Genomic DNA, 23230 nt, shown 5'->3' on the forward strand with positions numbered 1-23230 from the left:
ATTGTCCTTAAAAGTGAAAAACAAGGGATTCATTCAGAGAAAGAGAATGAACGAGACGCTGCTGTGCACAGATGAACCCTGTTTGAGTAGACCTAACAGGGATTTAGATACGCGATAACGAGAATTTCATGGTGAAATTATGTCAATATCCTTCTAGACTTCAACATTTAAAGAATAAAGGAAAACTAAACTTAATTTACAAAAAAAAACAAAAAGAAACAAAAGTAAATTACAAGTGTCCATATATTGCTGTAGTCAGTAAACTGCAATAGGCGTCTTTATTATAATGCAGACGTCATACTTGGACATACTAAGATATAGCTTCAATAATTTAAAACAAACACTCACACAAGCAGTCTGTATTTGAAGACGTCAAGATTCCACAGGGAAACAAATTCAGATTGTGTTAATTAAGATTGCGTTATTATTATTAGTGCTTAAAGTCCCAGTGCAAATTCTGACCATCACAGAACGATTCTTAGCAATATCGTTTTTTTTTTCTTCAAAATGACTGTTTTTAAAATTCCTTTTATTGCAGCATACAGGAAATCCTGACAAAAATGTTATTTTTTTTTCTCGTCGCTTTTAAGTTCGTGAATCATAGGAAACAATTATTTTAAAAAACTAAACTAAACAAAAAAACGTAATGCCTCCAAAATCAGTCATCATTTATTTACATTTTTTTTCTTTGTTTTTCCAAAACTTTCGATGTCCTCACGGCATGAACTGTCTGAACTGCAATCACTGTGATATTCTCCCAGAGCGACAATGATCCTTAAAATCCAATCAAAGCCTAGCTGGACACACCTGAAGTTGCAAAAAAAGGTTGTTTTTTTTCACTTGATTACTTTTGCGGTTTTAGCCCCCTTTATTGCACGCGCATTGGTAATGCTGTGTACGTCAGTGTTTTTCTTGTATTTCAGATGTTAAACTATATTTACTGCAGGGAAACCCCGAAATGACACCCCCACTGACGCCCTGTAATGGTTTGCACCTCAAGACTTTGTACAGGTAACTAATTAATAACGGAGATGTGAGCACAGATCAAACAGTCACAGATCAAAGCTTCCTTTTGCACTCTGTATCGAATAAAAACGAATCCGACTGAATAAAATGCAGTTGGCATAGCGACATTGGCAAAAATGAACCTTGTGTTTTATTCAAACATGGAGGCTCATCTCTGACTGATGCAATGTGTTTCATTGGGAATGGTTTTGCAGGAACCCTATAGGCAGTTTAGTTTACAGTCTCTCGCCTTACTCCCTCAATTTCGATTCAAACCCCAAATAAGGTCAATCAGGTCTCGGGAACATGAGAACCATTGACCAGGCATAAAGGTTCTGAGGAATTATTTCTGTTTTCCCTCAAAACCTGGGTTTTGCTCCGATCCTAGAATTCTCCATGTTTAAAGTATAAGGAGGAGAAAGAACTTCGGAACCCGTTCTGGTTTTTTTTGTTGTGCCCACACCAGTGCAAAGCTGGCACTGGAATAGATTTCAATTGCAATTGCGTTGCAGTAACTGCAGATTACCATCACTGGCACTGCATTGCAACGGTAGAGCAACTCTAAGTGCAAATGATTCCATACACCTGAAGGGTTGTAAAACGAGGAGGAAACAACTGGAGACATTAGTCTGCCTACCAGCTTGCTTCCTGCAGGGTTTACTGCATTCAGATGTTCACCTTGTTGGAAACATACAAGCACTCTTGACACTGCTGCAAACAGAACTAAAATCCAGCTCAAATATTAATGGGGTCTGTTTAAACCAACAGGGATTGGAGAATGTGGCCTACAATTACTGCAGGCTTCAAGGTTTTTTTGTTTTTCATTTGCCAGGAATAGCTGACGTGTGGTGTGACTGTTGTTTCTTGTGAGTTGCTTCTGCCTAGACTGTGAGACTCTGCTGGGATTTGAACCCGGGATCACCGGGCTCTTAGTGCTTTATATGCACCCAGATTTGCACAGACCATTTGTTTCATAATGATTTCCTTTTTCATACAATGTTTTCAGATGTTTCAGGCTTCAGTGATCATGTCTGAATTGCAGTCCTTTTTATGAAATAGATTTCTGAGTACATTTGAATTGCTATTCTGCTATTAACCCTCTCCACCCTCCCTCTTCACTGTAGTTAAGATGCAAGTGGATAGCTTTTCTTCTTTAATCCTGAAAGACTTTTTAAACGGTTTGGTAGGTGGTGTATTTGCACAATTTGATATTCAGTCTCGTCTTGTGTGGTGCTCTCCAAAGCCCCACATGTCGCGTAGCACATTCATTTTGTAATAAAGGGTCTGAGCTGCTGCACAAGGCTGCTGGCTGTGATGTGTTTTTCTGGTTCAGTGTGCGCAGGGCTGGTGTGTTCTTCAGTCCTCTGATAGGATGTCGATATCCTCGGGGCTGCCCTGCTGCGTCGCCACCCTCCAGCGACTCACATGCTGGCTGCCCTTGCACTTCTGCTGGGATTCGGGAGATTCTTCTTCCAGCTTCTGTCTCTTGTGTTTTGTCCTTCTGTTCTGGAACCAGACTTTTACCTAAAAAACACATTGCATAATAATAACGCTAACAATCATCATCATCATCTTCAGCATCATAATCTTAATGATAATAAAAGATGTTGGGATTCATCTCAGAACCGCGGTGAAGCATTCTGAAATCACGTATGAGAAATTACCAATCATCTTAGAGAGGGTTTGTCAAACATTCCAGTACATCACCTGTGTATAGATGTCTGGATGTCATCAGGTGCACTGAAGACACAAAACAGTCTTTTTTTTTGTAATAGTACTTCATGAGTACAAGCATTGAGCTGCCAGAGCCTGCATGGGATGCCATCTCTTCTATCAGAAGAGACCCCAGCACACAACATGCCTGCCTATAAAACAGTAGCACTGCTCTTTAAAAAGGATTAACCACCATGGTATTCACTCATCCAAAGCCACTCCAAATTGTTGCTTGTGAGTACAATACTGTAGGTACTTCCCACCACTCCCTCACATACCAAACACTACGTGCTTACAAGTCCTGGGCTCTCCTTGGCTTTTTCATTTCACAAAAATCTTAAAAATGGCTAAATTACAGCTTTGTGTTTTCATGAATGTCTTTCAGTACACACACCATATACCTGAAACAGATACCTATAGTAATTTAATGAGAGCTTTTAGAGGATATGATTTTCTCATCCACGCTTGAAGGACCACATTATCTACACACAATAAAAGTTAATAAGTGTATCATTTTATACTCTAACAACATACTTCACAAATACTAGTTATACGTTTTTGGGAGTTTTGTAACTCAATATTTCCAGCCAAAATTATGAAGAAAAAAAAATTGAATCCTGCCGAAGTTTTACCTGAGGCGTAAACCTGTGCTGCACTATATAATCATGGATATGCGTCTGTCTCTGAAGCAATACCATAGAAGGATCCTATTTCATGCACTACATTAAAAGGTGTACAAAGACTATATAAATCATGACATTAAAATGTTTCCTAGAATTCAATTCTTCCAGACTGTCATGGGCAAGATAGATCGAAACACAGACAACAACCAACACGTCAATGAATGGATTGATTTAATAAGTGCTGATAAATACTGAAAGGGAACGATGGGTTCGAGTACCAGCACAGCCCTGTTAACCAGGTCAGTGATGAGTGGAATGGTCTGTTTACTACACTGCTGGTCCATATATACAGAGTGTAGGAGTAAATATCTTGAACGACCCTTTACTATTTACACCACTCGCTCCCTGTTATTATTACCCTAACCCCAGCCCTAATCATATCCTTAATCATTACAACCCATTACCTTATACTTAATATTAAAAAGTCAGCTTGTGCAGCTGGAATCCTTGCGCAGCCCTGTCCGATCGTGGTGTTCTCTGCGTTTCCTTGCGATTGGCATTGCGGGGTTGAATCGATTGCGTCCCCTCCCAGCCCTTCATGTTTCAGGCGTTTGGAATGTGCCGATCCCTGCCCTCTCCTCTGACTCTTACCTGAGTTTCTGTGAGGCACAGCCCGTTGGCCAGCTGCTTCCTCTCGGCTCCCACCACATAGTGGTTCTTGTCGAAGGCGCGCTCCAGCCGCAGCAGCTGCGAGGGGGAGAAGGCGGTGCGAATGCGCTTGGGCTTGCGGGAGAACGGGCCATGCAGGAGCAGGCTGTCAGGGCTGCTGTCCTCACCTGAGGGAGGGGGAGACAACACCAGCATCAGAACACGAGTAAACAAAATGCTGGATCATCTGCATTCAGTGTCAACAGCATGGCTTGGTAACCCCTTCCATACCCTCAACACCCTCTCTCTCTATCTCTCTCTCTCTCTCTCTCTCTAGAGAAGTGTCTCCTACCCTCTGTCCTGTCTGTCTCCTCTTAATTTCCTCTGGTCCTGGTTTCCGTGCTGCGCTTGGAAGTATTCGTCAGGGTTCATTTTGTCAGCTCCTGCTGTATAAAGACACCCCCAGTGGCAGCTCTGACTAGATCATTGATTTCAAAAGCAGAGGGTGATTAAACCCACAGGTACTGTTCATTGAGTTTAACGTATGAGCGTGCTTGCTAATTCTGGTCCACCCCACTGCGGCTGCCAAACACATTCCTAGTACTGTGTCTAAAATGTGCTACCGGTAAAAGGTTCTGTCAACAGTGAACGGAACAGAAACAAAAAAGTCATGACAACAAAATAGATATCAAAAATAGACAGTAAAAGCACTGACTCCAGCCAAGAGCTGGTAGGGTCTGTTTTCAAGGATATCGTTTTTGTCAGCAGCCCTGGAAGCAGTTGATCTGAACAGAACTGGCTGCCGTTTCCTCATTTAGGACCACCCACGTGAACCCTAACCGCAGTCTGGATGTACAGTATTTAACTACATCACTGTAACTGGAGCTATGCAGGGGATACCCACAGTGTGGGATGAGAACTCCACACTCATCTCACAGTCTTCATCTGTTTCCAGCAGCAGAAAGCAAAGGAAGAACACTCCTCTCCTGCTTGCATGTTGCACACAGCTGACCACTTACAAGTAAAACTAACAGAGGTTTAGGATTCATGCAAAAGAACAATTTTTACTAATAACCGATGATGGCACTGACGGCCAAAACATCAATCAATCAATCAAGCTGGAGCTGGGTGTCATCAGCATAGGAGTGAAACATGAGGCTGTGTTGGCGGATGAGGTGACCCAAGGGAAGCATGTAGATATTGAAGAGAAGGGGCCCAAGAAACATGTGTCTGCTGTGTTCTAGTTTGGATGATTTGCAGCGATGAACTTCCAGCACTGCATCCCTGTCTGTTTAATCATCAAGTATGGAGGCCCTGCAGTGGAATCTGCAGCTCCCAGTCAAAGTGAATAGAACTCAATGGAATCAGAACACACTTTTAGACACTTTTCTAAATGGGTCTCTCTCTCTCTCTCTGCTGACCTTCGGTGCCTTCTGTAGACTGTACTTCAGACTGCTGTTATAATGAGCCCATCGTCTACAATAATGAATATAACAACTCCCAAGTCAGTCATTCTGGGGGAGTGTTTGATTATCTATTAGCAGCCTGCTGTTTCTTTGCACATGGTTCATGGAACACAGGAACTCTTTATAACCAGAGAGGGCTTTGCAGGAATGAAGGGTGCAAAGGTGCAGTGACTCATCTCTACGCCATCACGAGGGCGGTAACACTGACGGGAAAGCAAGCGCTGTAGTTAACATGGCATCTGCCAGCTCTCCAGGGAGGGCAGGTTTTTAACAGCCTTGCGATGCTAAAGTGACAGCAAAGAAAACACTCTTTCAACCAAGTGAATCTACCATCATTTAACAACTGCAAGAGATCATCAATCTGCCCTGCTAGAGATCATCAGTCTGCCCTCACATAACAACTGCTGGAGAGATCATGTGAGAGTGGCATGTGTAGGCAGGTAGTCTGTTGTCCCGTGAAGGGATACCGCTGACGGTTCCTCTTGCACATGGCTCGGTGTATTATAATTTAATACAAACCACAGGGTGATGGCCTGAACTTGGCAAATGAGAAGGTCACACACTGATTTCCATTCAAAAGTCATTTCTATTTCGGTCTGGCGAGGCCTCGTAAGGAAATGAACTAAGCTGGAAAAAATGCAAAGCTGATTGTCGTTTTCAGGCGCTCTTAAAGCAGTTAATCAAATCTGAGTATCGTCTGTTTGTGTTTCGCAACGATGTCATAAAGGGTAATATTAAAATGACGGCCTTCTATGCTTTCAATGTTTTTTGAGCTTCGCCCATTTAAGCACAACATCTGCCACGCCAGGAGCAGGATCCACATACCGTTTATTAAAATCAATGCGTAAAAACAGAAAGATTTTACATAAGCAAATGTGGCTGTACAGCCTGAGCCCGCCGTGCGTGTGGAGTGTGCCAACATGAAAGGAGCGTAGAAAAACAAAAGCCATTTTTAAACGCCGCTAAACAAAACAAGGACCGGGTGAAAGGGAGGGGGGTTGCATGATTAGAAAACAGGCACAGCTGCAGAATAAACACCTTGCTGTACCAGAGAAGCCACTGAGCGCGTGCATCTCGTTTTGTTTAATGGATTCAGGTCAAAAAGCGATCAGGCCTAATGGCTTAGTTATTATGTCGGGCCAAGACTATTAAATGCAGGTGGCACGAGCGACACAGGTACTAGTATTGGTGATACACAAAGTGCCTGCCACACCGAAGCTGCTCCAGAGTGTGCCTGCTGGACACGGGGCTTTCAAATCCTCTGCACCCACTTTTTCTTTTTTTCATGATCTTCGCTTGGATGCCGATGAAGTTGCACGCTGCTGATTGCTTTGTGATGTTTCAGGGGTTGTTCAGAAGGTTTGGGGTGCAGACAGAGCTGCTGTTGGCCCGTCAGGGTTGTGAGATCGAGGCGTGTTCCTTGGTGTTGAGCACTTAGCAGCTCATTTTCTTCACACCATGCCCGGCTCTTTAACCTTTTTCTTTGATCAGAAATGATGACTTTCAGAAGTTGGACTGCTCTACGGCTTCATAATGGCAGGCGAATGAAACAGACACGTTTATAGATTTTTACAACAGCCTCCCCCTCCCCCCAAAACCCTGACTCTGCCTTTTAACAGATAATCATATGCTGACACACATTGGTGTGACTTCCTGTGTTAGTTGCATGCTTTTTATTAAAAACCAGGCTTATGCTTTACAGGATTTTGCATGGTTTACCATGCTCTAGGCTACCTTTCTCTAATTAAGCTTTATTCTAATGCTTTTACCGAGGTATACTGGAGTACAGGTATCAGGGATTTGTGTCATCACTCTGTGTTGTGACAAGGACATCGATAAGATAAGAAAGGCACTGTTTCCAAAGACCAGGAAGGTCATTAAGAATCCAAACCAACCTACGCTTCTGTCTTTTGTGCAGCAGTGTACAGTGTTTTACTGTCTCAAAAACCACAGAAGCCAGCCCATGTTACTGTAGTTCACTCCTGAGTAAAGACATGGTATCTGTCACACATACTTTCCACAATGTTTTATGGCTGGTCTGCTCTATTTAGACACCTTACAGCGTTACCTCCCTTTGCCAAAAATAGCAGATTTTCTGTTTTGGCATAAAAAGGAATGCAGTTTCGCTTCTCTGGAGTGATGTACAGTAGGGTTAGGGGTAGGGTTAGGGTTTTGATCCCACAGAAGACAATGTCGGTGGTTTAGCTGAAGGGATAGAATGTAAACGCTGCATGCTGCAGAGGAGATCCAACTGCTTGAAACTGAAGCAATCAGCAAAGCCTTGCAATCGAAGCCGTTGATTACAATCCAGAAAGAAATACCGGCAAAAACTCTGCACGTTTCAGCTGGATTCTTGTTTTCATTTTTAAAAAGGGGCAGCGTAAGAAATAGGCCTCAAAACCCAATGTACAGTTTGTCACAAAATAATTTTGTAAATGGAGTCAAAGTGTCAACCACCAGCACTTTTACTCGTCCTATTTGAATATTTCTTTATAACATTTGTTTGTTTGTTGGTTTGTTTTTTTTGCTGCTTTTGAAAAATCCTTTTGAATATGCATTGGGAGGATTGTTGACTATTTAAAGTTTTGGTCGCATTGTGGTTACAAGAGAAACCACAGACAGTACAGTGTGTGAGTGCAGGGTACAGCAATGTCCTGCAGTCTTGTCTTGTGCATTTAGTCCATGACAAACTGGTGAGGCAGGAGACGAGCACATCCATATTTCCTCTTTTTTGAGGCTATACCACAGCTGCAATGCAATTATGAACTGGAACTGCAGTACAGGCATTACGCAGCCGAACTGCAGCTGCATGCAGCCTACACGGCACTTTGTGCATCCATTCATGTGCTTTCTCTGCATCAAGCTGCCGTTTGTTTTTCACCTGCCCTCTGCCTCACCTGGGGCACCGCCCCACCTCCAGATCTCCGCTGGGGATCGGAGAAGCACAATGTCCCTCCAGACCCTGCCCAGCAGTGGCTCTACACCCTTCCGAACAGTAGGGAGGATCCCCGGGGGGGCAGCGAGCAGACAGATGCCAGGATATCCTTGGGGTAGACGCCCTGCCTGCGTGGCTGTGAAACTGGCGAAGCACAGATGGCATCCTGAGTGGGGCTGCTGCTGTGTGCCATGACTGAAGCTTGAGACGATTGGTGTAACCAGCCTGCATCTAGGTGGAGAGGAGGTGGAAAGGGGGTACGGTGCCTTGGGGGGATTAGGGAATCTTTCAGTAGAAGAGTGCATTGTGATATCGCGTTTCAAAGCAACCTGGTTGTGAGTTTACACTTCAATAGTGCAGAAGTGTGCAGAGCGTGCATGTCCGCACACAATGCCCCCAGGACTGAGGAAGTGTGAGCAGACAGGTGGCATTTCTGTTCAAGGTCGTTAAAATAAAACTTACATGCCTGACAATAACAAAGAGTGGTAGTACAGACAGCCTGTCCCGGTATTGTGAACATTGTAATTTCTATTAATAACAATGTAATTACTGTGTATGACAAATTAATTCATATATATATATATATATATATATATATATATATATATATATATATATATATATATATATATTCTACACTTTATCCTGAACCATAAACCCAGCATGAATTCATCATCATAAGAATTCCTGATAAGATGTATAAGTAACAATGGCATGACATAAGTAAAGGAGGGTATAGAGACCTGACCTCGACGAGCACCCTACTGGAGCACAGACCCCAGTAAGTGTCTGTCATCTTTAAAGGGCTATAGTGTGAACAAGGTTCAGATAAACAGACTAGCCCCCTAATCTTATCCATGAAGTGGATTTCAAAGTGGCAGCCCTCGAATGAAAGTCCAGGAGGCTTTATAACAGTTGCATGGAAAGCAGTTGCTGCAGATTGGTTGCCAGGTTGTGAATTTGAACATTTGAAAGATGAGTACAATAGCTGTATTTTCACTCGAGCCTCTACGACACTGATGCTGTCTGTTTTCACGGTGGTTTAAGAGATCCACGGGTTCCAGGGTAATTCAGTAAGTGCTGTCATTATTAAAGAAACCGCCAAGCAGCAAGCAGGCTGATCACAGCTCATGACACTCACGCCAGGTACTCCTCTCCCTCTATCCCCCAGGCAGTATTTAGGCTTGTCTAAACACTATTTTTACAGTTATTGGACACCATTAGTAAGTAGATGTCTTTTGTCAGTAAACAATGGGGCTTTATCTTCCCCCCGGATCTGAGTAACAACTTCCAGCAATTAGCTCAGCGAAGCCCCCCAGGACTCTGGCTTAGCCCACTCTAGAGCACCTGACAGCTCCGAGGCTGACCCACTAGCAGGGAGCCAACCAGCCGACAAGCGCTCCTTCCTCCTGTTAGTCACTGGGATCACCCATCCTGAGCACTGCTGCGGAGTCTGGAACACAACCAGACTCCTGTTAGTCACTGGGATCACCCATCCTGAGCACTGCCGCGGAGTCTGGAACACAACCAGACTCCTGTTAGTCACTGGGATCACCCATCCTGAGCACTGCAGCGGAGTCTGGAACACAACCAGACTCCTGTTAGTCACTGGGATCACCCATCCTGAGCACTGCCGCGGAGTCTGGAACACAACCAGACTCCTGTTAGTCACTGGGATCACCCATCCTGAGCACTGCAGCGGAGTCTGGAACACAACCAGACTCCTGTTGGTCACTGGGATCACCCATCCTGAGCACTGCTGCGGAGTCTGGAACACAACCAGACTCCTGTTGGTCACTGGGATCACCCATCCTGAGCACTGCCGCGGAGTCTGGAACACAACCAGACTCCTGTTAGTCACTGGGATCACCCATCCTGAGCACTGCCGCGGAGTCTGGAACACAACCAGACTCCTGTTGGTCACTGGGATCACCCATCCTGAGCACTGCTGCGGAGTCTGGAACACAACCAGACTCCTGTTAGTCACTGGGATCACCCATTCTGAGCACTGCAGCGGAGTCTGGAACACAACCAGACTCCTGTTAGTCACTGGGATCACCCATCCTGAGCACTGCCGCGGAGTCTGGAACACAATCAAGCACGAGGAGAACCCAACCAAACACTTCCGGGGAGTTTCAGTGTACGTTGTTCAAAAGGACGCACTTCTTTAATTGTTTAGGACACTTGTTGGATCTCTCTAATGTACGAACAAATGATCAAACATGATGTTTTATATGGAAGGTGTGTGTTTTATATAGATGTGTGTTTTATATAGAGGATGTGTGTTTTATATAGAGGATGTGTGTTTTATATAGAGGATGTGTATTTTATATAGAGGATGTGTGTTTTATATAGAGGATGTGTGTTTTATATAGATGTGTATTTTATATAGAGGATGTGTGTTTTATATAGAGGATGTGATGTTTTATATAGAAGATGTGTGTTTTATATAGAGGATGTGTGTTTTATATAGAGGATGTGTGTTTTATATAGAGGATGTGTGTTTTATATAGAGGATGTGTGTTTTATATAGAGGATGTGTGTTTTATATAGAGGATGTGTGTTTTATATAGAGGATGTGTGTTTTATATAGAGGATGTGTGTTTTATATAGAGGATGTGTGTTTTATATAGAGGATGTGTGTTTTATATAGGAGATGTGTGTTTTATATAGAGGATGTGTGTTTTATATAGAGGATGTGTGTTTTATATAGAGGATGTGTGCTTTATATAGAGGATGTGTGTTTTGTATAGAGGATGTGTGTTTTATATAGGAGATGTGTGTTTTATATAGAGGATGTGTGTTTTATATAGAGGATGTGTGTTTTATATAGAGGATGTGTGCTTTATATAGAGGATGTGTGTTTTATATAGAGGATGTGTGTTTTATATAGAGGATGTGTGTTTTATATAGAGGATGTGTGCTTTATATAGAGGATGTGTGTTTTATATAGAGGATGTGTGTTTTATATAGAGGATGTGTGTTTTATATAGGAGATGTGTGTTTTATATAGAGGATGTGTGTTTTATATAGAGGATGTGTGTTTTATATAGAGGATGTGTGTTTTATATAGAGGATGTGTATTTTATATAGAGGATGTGTGCTTTATATAGAGGATGTGTGTTTTATATAGAGGATGTGTGCTTTATATAGAGGATGTGTGTTTTATATAGAGGATGTGTGTTTTATATAGAGGATGTGTGTTTTATATAGAGGATGTGTGCTTTATATAGAGGATGTGTGTTTTATATAGAGGATGTGTGCTTTATATAGAGGATGTGTGTTTTATATAGAGGATGTGTGTTTTATATAGAGGATGTGTGTTTTATATAGAGGATGTGTGCTTTATATAGAGGATGTGTGTTTTATATAGAGGATGTGTGTTTTATATAGAGGATGTGTGTTTTATATAGAGGATGTGTGTTTTATATAGGAGATGTGTGTTTTATATAGAGGATGTGTGTTTTATATAGAGGATGTGTGTTTTATATAGAGGATGTGTGTTTTATATAGAGGATGTGTGTTTTATATAGAGGATGTGTGCTTTATATAGAGGATGTGTATTTTATATAGAGGATGTGTGTTTTGTATAGAGGATGTGTGTTTTATATAGAGGATGTGTGTTTTATATAGAGGATGTGTGTTTTATATAGATGTGATGTTTTATATAGAAGATGTGTATTTTATATAGAGGATGTGTGTTTTATATAGATGTGATGTTTTATATAGAAGATGTGTATTTTATATAGAGGATGTGTGCTTTATATAGAGGATGTGTGCTTTATATAGAGGATGTGTGTTTTATATAGAGGATGTGTGTTTTATATAGAGGATGTGTGCTTTATATAGAGGATGTGTATTTTATATAGAGGATGTGTGTTTTGTATAGAGGATGTGTGTTTTATATAGAGGATGTGTGTTTTATATAGAGGATGTGTGTTTTATATAGATGTGATGTTTTATATAGAAGATGTGTATTTTATATAGAGGATGTGTGTTTTATATAGATGTGATGTTTTATATAGAAGATGTGTATTTTATATAGAGGATGTGTGCTTTATATAGAGGATGTGTGCTTTATATAGAGGATGTGTGTTTTATATAGAGGATGTGTGTTTTATATAGAGGATGTGTGCTTTATATAGAGGATGTGTATTTTATATAGAGGATGTGTGTTTTGTATAGAGGATGTGTGTTTTGTATAGAGGATGTGTGTTTTATATAGAGGATGTGTGTTTTATATAGAGGATGTGTGTTTTATATAGAGGATGTGTGTTTTATATAGAGGATGTGTGTTTTATATAGAGGATGTGTGCTTTATATAGAGGATGTGTGTTTTATATAGAGGATGTGTGTTTTATATAGAGGATGTGTGTTTTATATAGAGGATGTGTGTTTTATATAGAGGATGTGTGTTTTATATAGAGGATGTGTGTTTTATATAGAGGATGTGTGCTTTATATAGAGGATGTGTGCTTTATATAGAGGATGTGTGTTTTATATAGAGGATGTGATGTTTTATATAGAAGATGTGTGTTTTATATAGAGGATGTGTGTTTTATATAGAGGATGTGTGTTTTATATAGAAGATGTGTGTTTTATATAGAGGATGTGTGTTTTATATAGAGGATGTGTGTTTTATATAGAGGATGTGTGTTTTATATAGAGGATGTGTGTTTTATATAGAGGATGTGTGTTTTATATAGGAGATGTGTGTTTTATATAGGAGATGTGTGTTTTATATAGAGGATGTGTGTTTTATATAGGAGATGTGTGTTTTATATAGAGGATGTGTGTTTTATATAGAGGATGTGTGTTTTATATAGAGGATGTGTGTTTTATATAGAGGATGTGTGTTTTATATAGAGGATGTGTGCTTTATATAGAGGATGTGTATTTTATATAGAGGATGTGTGTTTTGTATAGGAGATGTGTGTTTTATATAGAGGATGTGTGCTTTATATAGAGGATGTGTGTTTTATATAGAGGATGTGTGTTTTATATAGAGGATGTGTGTTTTATATAGAGGATGTGTGTTTTATATAGAAGATGTGTGTTTTATATAGAGGATGTGTGTTTTATATAGAGGATGTGTGCTTTATATAGAGGATGTGTGCTTTATATAGAGGATGTGTGCTTTATATAGAGGATGTGTGTTTTATATAGAGGATGTGTGCTTTATATAGAGGATGTGTGTTTTATATAGAGGATGTGTGTTTTATATAGAGGATGTGTGTTTTATATAGAGGATGTGTGTTTTATATAGAAGATGTGTGTTTTATATAGAGGATGTGTGTTTTATATAGAGGATGTGTGCTTTATATAGAGGATGTGTGCTTTATATAGAGGATGTGTGCTTTATATAGAGGATGTGTGTTTTATATAGAGGATGTGTGTTTTATATAGATGTGTGTTTTATATAGAGGATGTGTGTTTTATATAGAGGATGTGTGTTTTATATAGAGGATGTGTGTTTTATATAGAGGATGTGATGTTTTATATAGAAGATGTGTATTTTATATAGAGGATGTGTGTTTTATATAGAGGATGTGTGTTTTATATAGAGGATGTGTGTTTTATATAGAAGATGTGTGTTTTATATAGAGGATGTGTGTTTTATATAGAAGATGTGTGTTTTATATAGAGGATGTGTGTTTTATATAGATGTGATGTTTTATATAGGAGATGTGTGTTTTATATAGAGGATGTGTGTTTTATATAGAGGATGTGTGTTTTATATAGAGGATGTGTGTTTTATATAGAGGATGTGTGTTTTATATAGAGGATGTGTGTTTTATATAGAGGATGTGTGTTTTATATAGAGGATGTGTGTTTTATATAGAGGATGTGTGTTTTATATAGAAGATGTGTGTTTTATATAGAGGATGTGTGTTTTATATAGATGTGATGTTTTATATAGGAGATGTGTGTTTTATATAGAGGATGTGTGTTTTATATAGGAGATGTGTGTTTTATATAGAGGATGTGATGTTTTATATAGAGGATGTGATGTTTTATATAGAGGATGTGATGTTTTATATAGAAGATGTGTGTTTTATATAGAGGATGTGTGTTTTATATAGATGTGATGTTTTATATAGAAGATGTGTGTTTTATATAGAGGATGTGTGTTTTATATAGAGGATGTGTGTTTTATATAGAGGATGTGTGTTTTATATAGAGGATGTGTGTTTTATATAGAGGATGTGTGTTTTATATAGAGGATGTGTGCTTTATATAGAGGATGTGTGTTTTATATAGAGGATGTGTGCTTTATATAGAGGATGTGTGTTTTATATAGATGTGATGTTTTATATAGAAGATGTGTATTTTATATAGAGGATGTGTGTTTTATATAGAGGATGTGTGTTTTATATAGATGTGATGTTTTATATAGAAGATGTGTATTTTATATAGAGGATGTGTGTTTTGTATAGAGGATGTGTGTTTTATATAGAGGATGTGATGTTTTATATAGAAGATGTGTGTTTTATATAGAGGATGTGTGTTTTGTATAGAGGATGTGTGTTTTATATAGAGGATGTGTGTTTTATATAGAGGATGTGTGTTTTATATAGAGGATGTGTGTTTTATATAGAGGATGTGTGTTTTATATAGAGGATGTGTGCTTTATATAGAGGATGTGTGTTTTATATAGAGGATGTGTGTTTTATATAGAGGATGTGTGTTTTATATAGAGGATGTGTGTTTTATATAGAGGATGTGTGCTTTATATAGAGGATGTGTGCTTTATATAGAGGATGTGTGTTTTATATAGAGGATGTGTGTTTTATATAGAGGATGTGTGTTTTATATAGAAGATGTGTGTTTTATATAGAGGATGTGTGTTTTATATAGATGTGATGTTTTATATAGGAGATGTGTGTTTTATATAGAGGATGTGTGTTTTATATAGGAGATGTGTGTTTTATATAGAGGATGTGATGTTTTATATAGAGGATGTGATGTTTTATATAGAGGATGTGATGTTTTATATAGAAGATGTGTGTTTTATATAGAGGATGTGTGTTTTATATAGATGTGATGTTTTATATAGAAGATGTGTGTTTTATATAGAGGATGTGTGTTTTATATAGAGGATGTGTGTTTTATATAGAGGATGTGTGTTTTATATAGAGGATGTGTGTTTTATATAGAGGATGTGTGTTTTATATAGAGGATGTGTGCTTTATATAGAGGATGTGTGTTTTATATAGAGGATGTGTGCTTTATATAGAGGATGTGTGTTTTATATAGATGTGATGTTTTATATAGAAGATGTGTATTTTATATAGAGGATGTGTGTTTTATATAGAGGATGTGTGTTTTATATAGATGTGATGTTTTATATAGAAGATGTGTATTTTATATAGAGGATGTGTGTTTTGTATAGAGGATGTGTGTTTTATATAGAGGATGTGATGTTTTATATAGAAGATGTGTGTTTTATATAGAGGATGTGTGTTTTGTATAGAGGATGTGTGTTTTATATAGAGGATGTGTGTTTTATATAGAGGATGTGTGTTTTATATAGAGGATGTGTGTTTTATATAGAGGATGTGTGTTTTATATAGAGGATGTGTGCTTTATATAGAGGATGTGTGTTTTATATAGAGGATGTGTGTTTTATATAGAGGATGTGTGTTTTATATAGAGGATGTGTGTTTTATATAGAGGATGTGTGCTTTATATAGAGGATGTGTGCTTTATATAGAGGATGTGTGTTTTATATAGAGGATGTGATGTTTTATATAGAAGATGTGTGTTTTATATAGAGGATGTGTGTTTTATATAGAGGATGTGTGTTTTATATAGAGGATGTGTGTTTTATATAGAGGATGTGTGCTTTATATAGAGGATGTGTGTTTTGTATAGAGGATGTGTGTTTTATATATATGAAGTTGGTTAAGCAGCAGGACTGGGTGTACAGTATGACTGGGAGACTGAATCAGAGTGTGGGTTATATAGAGGATGTGTGTTTTATATATATGAAGTTGGTTAAGCAGCAGGACTGGGTGTACAGTATGACTGGGAGACTGAATCAGAGTGTGGGTTATATAGAGGATGTGTGTTTTATATATATGAAGTTGGTTAAGCAGCAGGACTGGGTGTACAGTATGACTGGGAGACTGAATCAGAGTGTGGGTTATATAGAGGATGTGTGTTTTATATATATGAAGTTGGTTAAGCAGCAGGACTGGGTGTACAGTATGACTGGGAGACTGAATCAGAGTGTGGGTTATATAGAGGATGTGTGTTTTATATATATGAAGTTGGTTAAGCAGCAGGACTGGGTGTACAGTATGACTGGGAGACTGAATCAGAGTGTGGGTTATATAGAGGATGTGTGTTTTATATATATGAAGTTGGTTAAGCAGCAGGACTGGGTGTACAGTATGACTGGGAGACTGAATCAGAGTGTGGGTTATATAGAGGATGTGTGTTTTATATATATGAAGTTGGTTAAGCAGCAGGACTGGGTGTACAGTATGACTGGGAGACTGAATCAGAGTGTGGGTTATATAGAGGATGTGTGTTTTATATATATGAAGTTGGTTAAGCAGCAGGACTGGGTGTACAGTATGACTGGGAGACTGAATCAGAGTGTGGGTTATATAGAGGATGTGTGTTTTATATATATGAAGTTGGTTAAGCAGCAGGACTGGGTGTACAGTATGACTGGGAGACTGAATCAGAGTGTGTTTTATATAGAGGATGTGTGTTTTATATATATGAAGTTGGTTAAGCAGCAGGACTGGGTGTACAGTATGACTGGGAGACTGAATCAGAGTGTGGGTTATATAGAGGATGTGTGTTTTATATATATGAAGTTGGTTAAGCAGCAGGACTGGGTGTACAGTATGACTGGGAGACTGAATCAGAGTGTGTTTTGTATAGAGGATGTGTGTTTTATATATATGAAGTTGGTTAAGCAGCAGGACTGGGTGTACAGTATGACTGGGAGACTGAATCAGAGTGTGGGTTATATAGAGGATGTGTGTTTTATATATATGAAGTTGGTTAAGCAGCAGGACTGGGTGTACAGTATGACTGGGAGACTGAATCAGAGTGTGGGTTATATAGAGGATGTGTGTTTTATATATATGAAGTTGGTTAAGCAGCAGGACTGGGTGTACAGTATGACTGGGAGACTGAATCAGAGTGTGGGTTATATAGAGGATGTGTGTTTTATATATATGAAGTTGGTTAAGCAGCAGGACTGGGTGTACAGTATGACTGGGAGACTGAATCAGAGTGTGGGTTATATAGAGGATGTGTGTTTTATATATATGAAGTTGGTTAAGCAGCAGGACTGGGTGTACAGTATGACTGGGAGACTGAATCAGAGTGTGGGTTATATAGAGGATGTGTGTTTTATATATATGAAGTTGGTTAAGCAGCAGGACTGGGTGTACAGTATGACTGGGAGACTGAATCAGAGTGTGGGTTATATAGAGGATGTGTGTTTTATATATATGAAGTTGGTTAAGCAGCAGGACTGGGTGTACAGTATGACTGGGAGACTGAATCAGAGTGTGGGTTATATAGAGGATGTGTGTTTTATATATATGAAGTTGGTTAAGCAGCAGGACTGGGTGTACAGTATGACTGGGAGACTGAATCAGAGTGTGGATTGTCGTTGCACAAGATGCAAATACTTTCTTATCTATTGTCTATACTTCGAGGCATTGCTTGTTTTAGTAGGGTGGTTAAAGTTCCAGCTCACAATCTACAGTGTAAATTAACACAGGAGCTGACTGAACACGAAACACGTCATTAATAAGCTGATCAAGAACTTGTCAAGTACTCTGAAAAGTTCCGGGTGATCAGCAGTACCCAGCCACATCTGCATTGCATCCATTGAAATGATGCACAATTTGTTTAAACACTGCAGGCCTACTTTTACTGCAAATCATTTTTCAAGGGGCTAGCAAAAAAACAAGAAGAACAATGAATTAACAAAATCTTAATTAAAGGTGCATTTGAAATGTGTACTTTAGTTAATGAATAGTGTAATTTCCTAGTTTTAGGTGGAACCAAAGTCGCTTGAGATTCACAAATTACATAATTATATATTATGCTTTTGTCACAATTTTTTAAAAAATGTTTTTTAATTGCACAGAGGATAGTGTTGGATTTGTTGCCTGAGGGGGGAAGTCATGCTGCTGCACGGGTTTCCAGACAAATATTAAATCAAACATGTGACAAAGTCTACCACCTTGTCCTGGCAGCAAACATTTCACATCCCTGCCGATCAGCTACATCTGTGCTGTACTGAGGGAAGCTCAAACTAGGTCAGACCTAATCCCTTCCACACACACACACGCACGCATGCACGCACACACACACACACGCACGCACGCACGCACGCACGCACAAACACACATGCATGCACACACATGCACATGAAATCTAGTCTCCTGAAACCAAGTTCCAAGCCACAAAGAGACTCCATGTTCGCACAGCCTCACACAAACATCATCATCATCATAGCATCTAAACTGTGCCATTGATCAAATATATATATATATATATATATATATATATATATATATATATATATATATATATATATATATATATATATTCTCGTTCACGTTCTAAGGCTGTATACTGTTTACTTTAAATACTGTAGCTATTGAGAAATCACAGATAAATATGCCTACAAACAGATTAATCTGTTTTAATAATTAAATAAAGGAGCGCTTAAGGTCTGGGACTGCGTATCTCATTTCTGAGAAGTATCGAGTATCGCAGAAATACCCAGGTGCTTTTCAGCTACCTTTTTGCAACAGCATTAAAGGAAAATAAATAAATACCTACAGTTTGCTCTGGAATAAAACTACCTAGACATTTTTGAAGAGTGTATTTGTAAAACTGTTGCATTTTCCTCTTCGTTAATCACAGTTTTTATTACTTTCAGAACATTTTGGAACAGGCTAAAAGTTTTGCACTTGGCAGCAGTTTGGGAGCCACTGTGCAGTGTTATGAAAACATCTTGGTCCAGATTTAAGATTGGAAGCTGTTCTCAAAAACTCTTTTGGCCTAGGCTACTACAGCCACTGCTTTTTGCTTCTTTATTTTCATAAACAATCTGTTGATAACACTATTCGGTAACTAAAGTGCGCATTTTAAAATGCCCCTTTAATTAAGGTTTTAGAAAAACAAATACGCTTTGTAGCAGAAGTGAGCCTGCAGGTGTTTAAAATTCAACAAGATAAATAACACAAATTGCACATTCTAGGGTCCATAGGCCTCATAATTCAGTGCATGTAATCATAAAGGCGTCAGACTTGCGTGCTCATGACTTCCGAATACAATTGTAGTCTATTCTTATCGCGGCTAGTTGAGAGTATTTCACTTGAAATTCCTTCATTTCAAAAGGCTATTGTTACAGGCCATTCGTGTGACAGATTTTACAATTCCAACTGGCTCCCTAAAGAAATGGCAAACTAAATGGCCATTCATATTTCAAATGAACAAATGTATTGAAACCCGAGAACGCTCGTCTGTTTGATTTAGGCTTACAGTTCCACTCGACTGTAAATTTGTTGTGCAATCTCTCATTACACACCATTTACAAGTTTTGTACAGTTTTTTTTTTTTTTTACCCTGACATGCTTTATTTTTTTTTTCATTCAACTTTTTTCGTTATATTTTGAATTAGCTTTTAGTTTAAATTTGGTGTGAATACTTCAGACAAAACGGTAAACAAATAATGTTCGTTTTAAGTGTAAAAAGGCTGGTATATGTTGCTGAACAGGCTATGCGATAAAGAAATGCGTTTTTTATTTATTGTTTTACATGTGCTTTACAATAAAAACACTGCACAGTTATTTAACAAAAATATATCGAACTATAGTGATCTCCTGGAATTCAAAAACCTTTGAATAAAATATTCACATGTTATTTATATTCCTTATGTAGGTCTGCATTTACATCTGAAATATATTCCTTTCTGAGGGAGCCATATAAGGAACAGTTAATAGAAAAATAAATATTAAAAAATCGCTTGAATGATCTGCTGCGGCATGGTTCGACACAAAGTCTTGTTATGTATGGAAAAACATTTGTTGCAAGACAGGAACCAATTATTTTATCGTCGGAATTGTATTCGGATGCTTTATCTGGGGGGTAAGGGGGTGGTTTGTACAAACTGCTTGTGCAATACTAAATAGCAGAGCCCCGAGGAATGGCAGTGTAGCTTTCAACCTTAAAAATATCAATATTGTCATTACCTGGCACTCTCCACAACATCTCCGAAAGGACCAATTAAACCACACAGTGAAACACAGCTTCACCATATCTGTCTGTCTGTCTATCTATATTGTGTCAGGATGAAAGAAGTTCAGAAATGAACGATATTGTGATGTATCTTTACGGAACTCAGCGCTCGGGTATCGGCTATTACTATATTATTTACTTTCCGTTTTTTTTTCATTTTGTATTATCAGCTCTTAACTTGCTTTTAATATTTAGTATTGAAATACAGCGCTGGCGGTGACGTTACTGTATTAATGTTGATAAAAAAAATCAAATGAATGTTGCTTTTTTAATGCAGAGAAATGCTATTATATACCAGTATTTTTGAAAAGGCATTAGACAGTATTATGGGATATTTATATATTTATTTTAACTTTGAGAAAGCTCGTGTTTAAAATGATGCATGATGGTCACTGTACACGTGACAGTGGGTACTAAGGCTAAACCCGATGTTTAATAGATGACTGCATCAATAACTAAAGTAAGAATAATGTATGTCAATGACTGTTATTACAACACATTATTGCAAAACTGTGCACCATTAGCAAATATTTACTTATCCTAGGCCTACATAGTCCCTAATTAAATAACGCAAATACTTTAATCGTCTCGCACACAAGGGCTCTAGCTTAACACACCCAGTACTGTTTGTTTTGTGTGTTTAATTCATACTTAGCCATAAAAAATAAAATAAAAAAAACATTTACAGTTTTCAAACCGCAAACTGAGCAAGCCTTTCAAATATGTGATCTGTGTCTGCTGTTTTACATACTCATTCTACAACAAAACGGACTGCAAATGTAGGACTACTACCTATAATAATAATAATAATAATAATAATAATAATAATAATAATAATAATAATAATGTCTTAATATATTGCGGTTGAGTTTAGTGCCGCAAATATGTTTTTAAACTACAGTAATATGGATTGTCTTTAATATTTAATAAGTCGCAGCCCATTGAAGTTTTTTTTTTTTTTATGATATTACTATTTTACTATTTATTTTAAGGTCAGATGCATAATTATTTAATGATCAAATAAACAACAGCAAAAGATCACACGTTATCACAATAGCCTAAATCATTGTGCCGTCCTCAATATGTAGGACTACAGAACAAATCCTTGTGAAATACCGATAAAAACCGGGCCACTTGTGGCTAATCGCAAGGTCAATGTTACACGATGCTGGAACTGTTCAGGCGTGTGTATTTTGTGAAGCTATTCAAACTATACATTACAAAGCCTTTGTTTATATAACGTGTTAAATAAACAGGTTTCTTTCTTCCGGTTTAAATTGTGCATGGGTACCTGTAAAACGTAACCTCGCGGATTATACAGCATAACTGAAAGTACACAGAATTGTTTTTTACACAAATAAAATAAAAACCAATACAAAACTGAGCTATACTTGCCTTGGAATCGGTGTCCTAAGTATCTGTTTCGGAGGACCCATGGATAGTAATTCAAAGCCTCCCTTTGGTGTGGGTTAAAGAACGGCTGAGAAGACAACTGGAGCGGGTGCAGGGAGAGAGCGGGGTTCGCGGAGTGAGAACACGGCTCTGGGAACATCAGGTCCGGGCTGCTGTACAGGGTCCTGCCGGTGCTCTGGAAGCAGCTCCCAAAGGGAGGAGGGTGGACTGACTCGGTGAACCTTAAAGCCGTAGGTCTCACTGGCTCGTCCACTTCCGATGAATTCGTTTCTTTGCCAACCAGGGACTCAATGGTAAAACATTTCTTACTTGTGTGTTGCAACATGGTCTACAACAAATAACAATAATAATACAAATACAATTTTTAAAAAAACAGATGTAGGACAAGCTGCGAAAATAAATCGAAAGATTAATGAAACGCCTCTCTCTCTCTATTAGCCTTTATATATTTCAAAGAAGAAAACCGGACAGCAGTTCTTAAAATCCACACGTTATATTAATCCACGGATCAATCCATATTTTGCAGGCGCTTCCTTGAGATTTAAAACTCGTATGGGAACTTCCTGTAAGATGAGTTCTGGTTGAGAAGAACGAGCAGTTGTTGACACAGTTCGCAGTTTTTTTTTTTTTTTGGGTTTTGTTTTTTTAGTGGCACAAGCAAGTCTTACAGCTTTGTAGAGTTAATCAAGGACAGTGCTCATCTCTCTCTCTTTCTCTCTGTGTGTTTTGTGAAGTGGCTCTTTAAAGATGTTTTAACTCTGCTGTGGAATCCTGCCTGGTCTTTTTGACAGCACTGATGTACCTTCAAGCTCTCCAGAGAAACATTTTTTCACGCTAAAAAAAAAAAAAGAAAAAGCAGTTGGGGATCAGCTTCCCTTTGATATAAAGTCCTGTCACTCAATTAACCCAATACCTGCCCCCTGGCTCCTGGGGAGTGAGGTGTGGTGAGCATGCGCACATGAAGCCACGGGGGGCTACTAGAAATCATTGTTGTATAGTCTGCGTATTTATTTTCTTTTATTTATTGATGTATTTAAGAAAATTAGCAAATGCATATTAGATGGCAAACGCAAATTCATATTAATACTACTACTACTACTACTACTACTACTACTACTACTACTACTAATAATAATAATAAT

At 38.6% G+C, this 23230-nt stretch overlaps 1 protein-coding gene across 1 annotated transcript; it reads right to left on the reverse strand.

Annotated features, from left to right (window-relative positions):
- On the reverse strand, positions 1-22912 carry LOC117431046 (homeobox protein EMX1-like). The gene is made up of 3 exons (XM_058996494.1): positions 22071-22912; positions 3993-4177; positions 1-2529 (listed from the first exon to the last, which is right to left on the reverse strand). The coding sequence occupies exons 1-3, from the start codon at positions 22411-22413 to the stop codon at positions 2362-2364; spliced, it is 696 nt and encodes a 231-aa protein (XP_058852477.1). The 5' UTR covers positions 22414-22912; the 3' UTR covers positions 1-2361.
- Positions 22913-23230: the final 318 nt, after the last annotated feature.

This window comes from Acipenser ruthenus, chromosome 22 (assembly GCF_902713425.1).
Source record: "Acipenser ruthenus chromosome 22, fAciRut3.2 maternal haplotype, whole genome shotgun sequence".
In the NCBI taxonomy this organism is placed as follows: Eukaryota; Metazoa; Chordata; class Actinopteri; order Acipenseriformes; family Acipenseridae; genus Acipenser; species Acipenser ruthenus.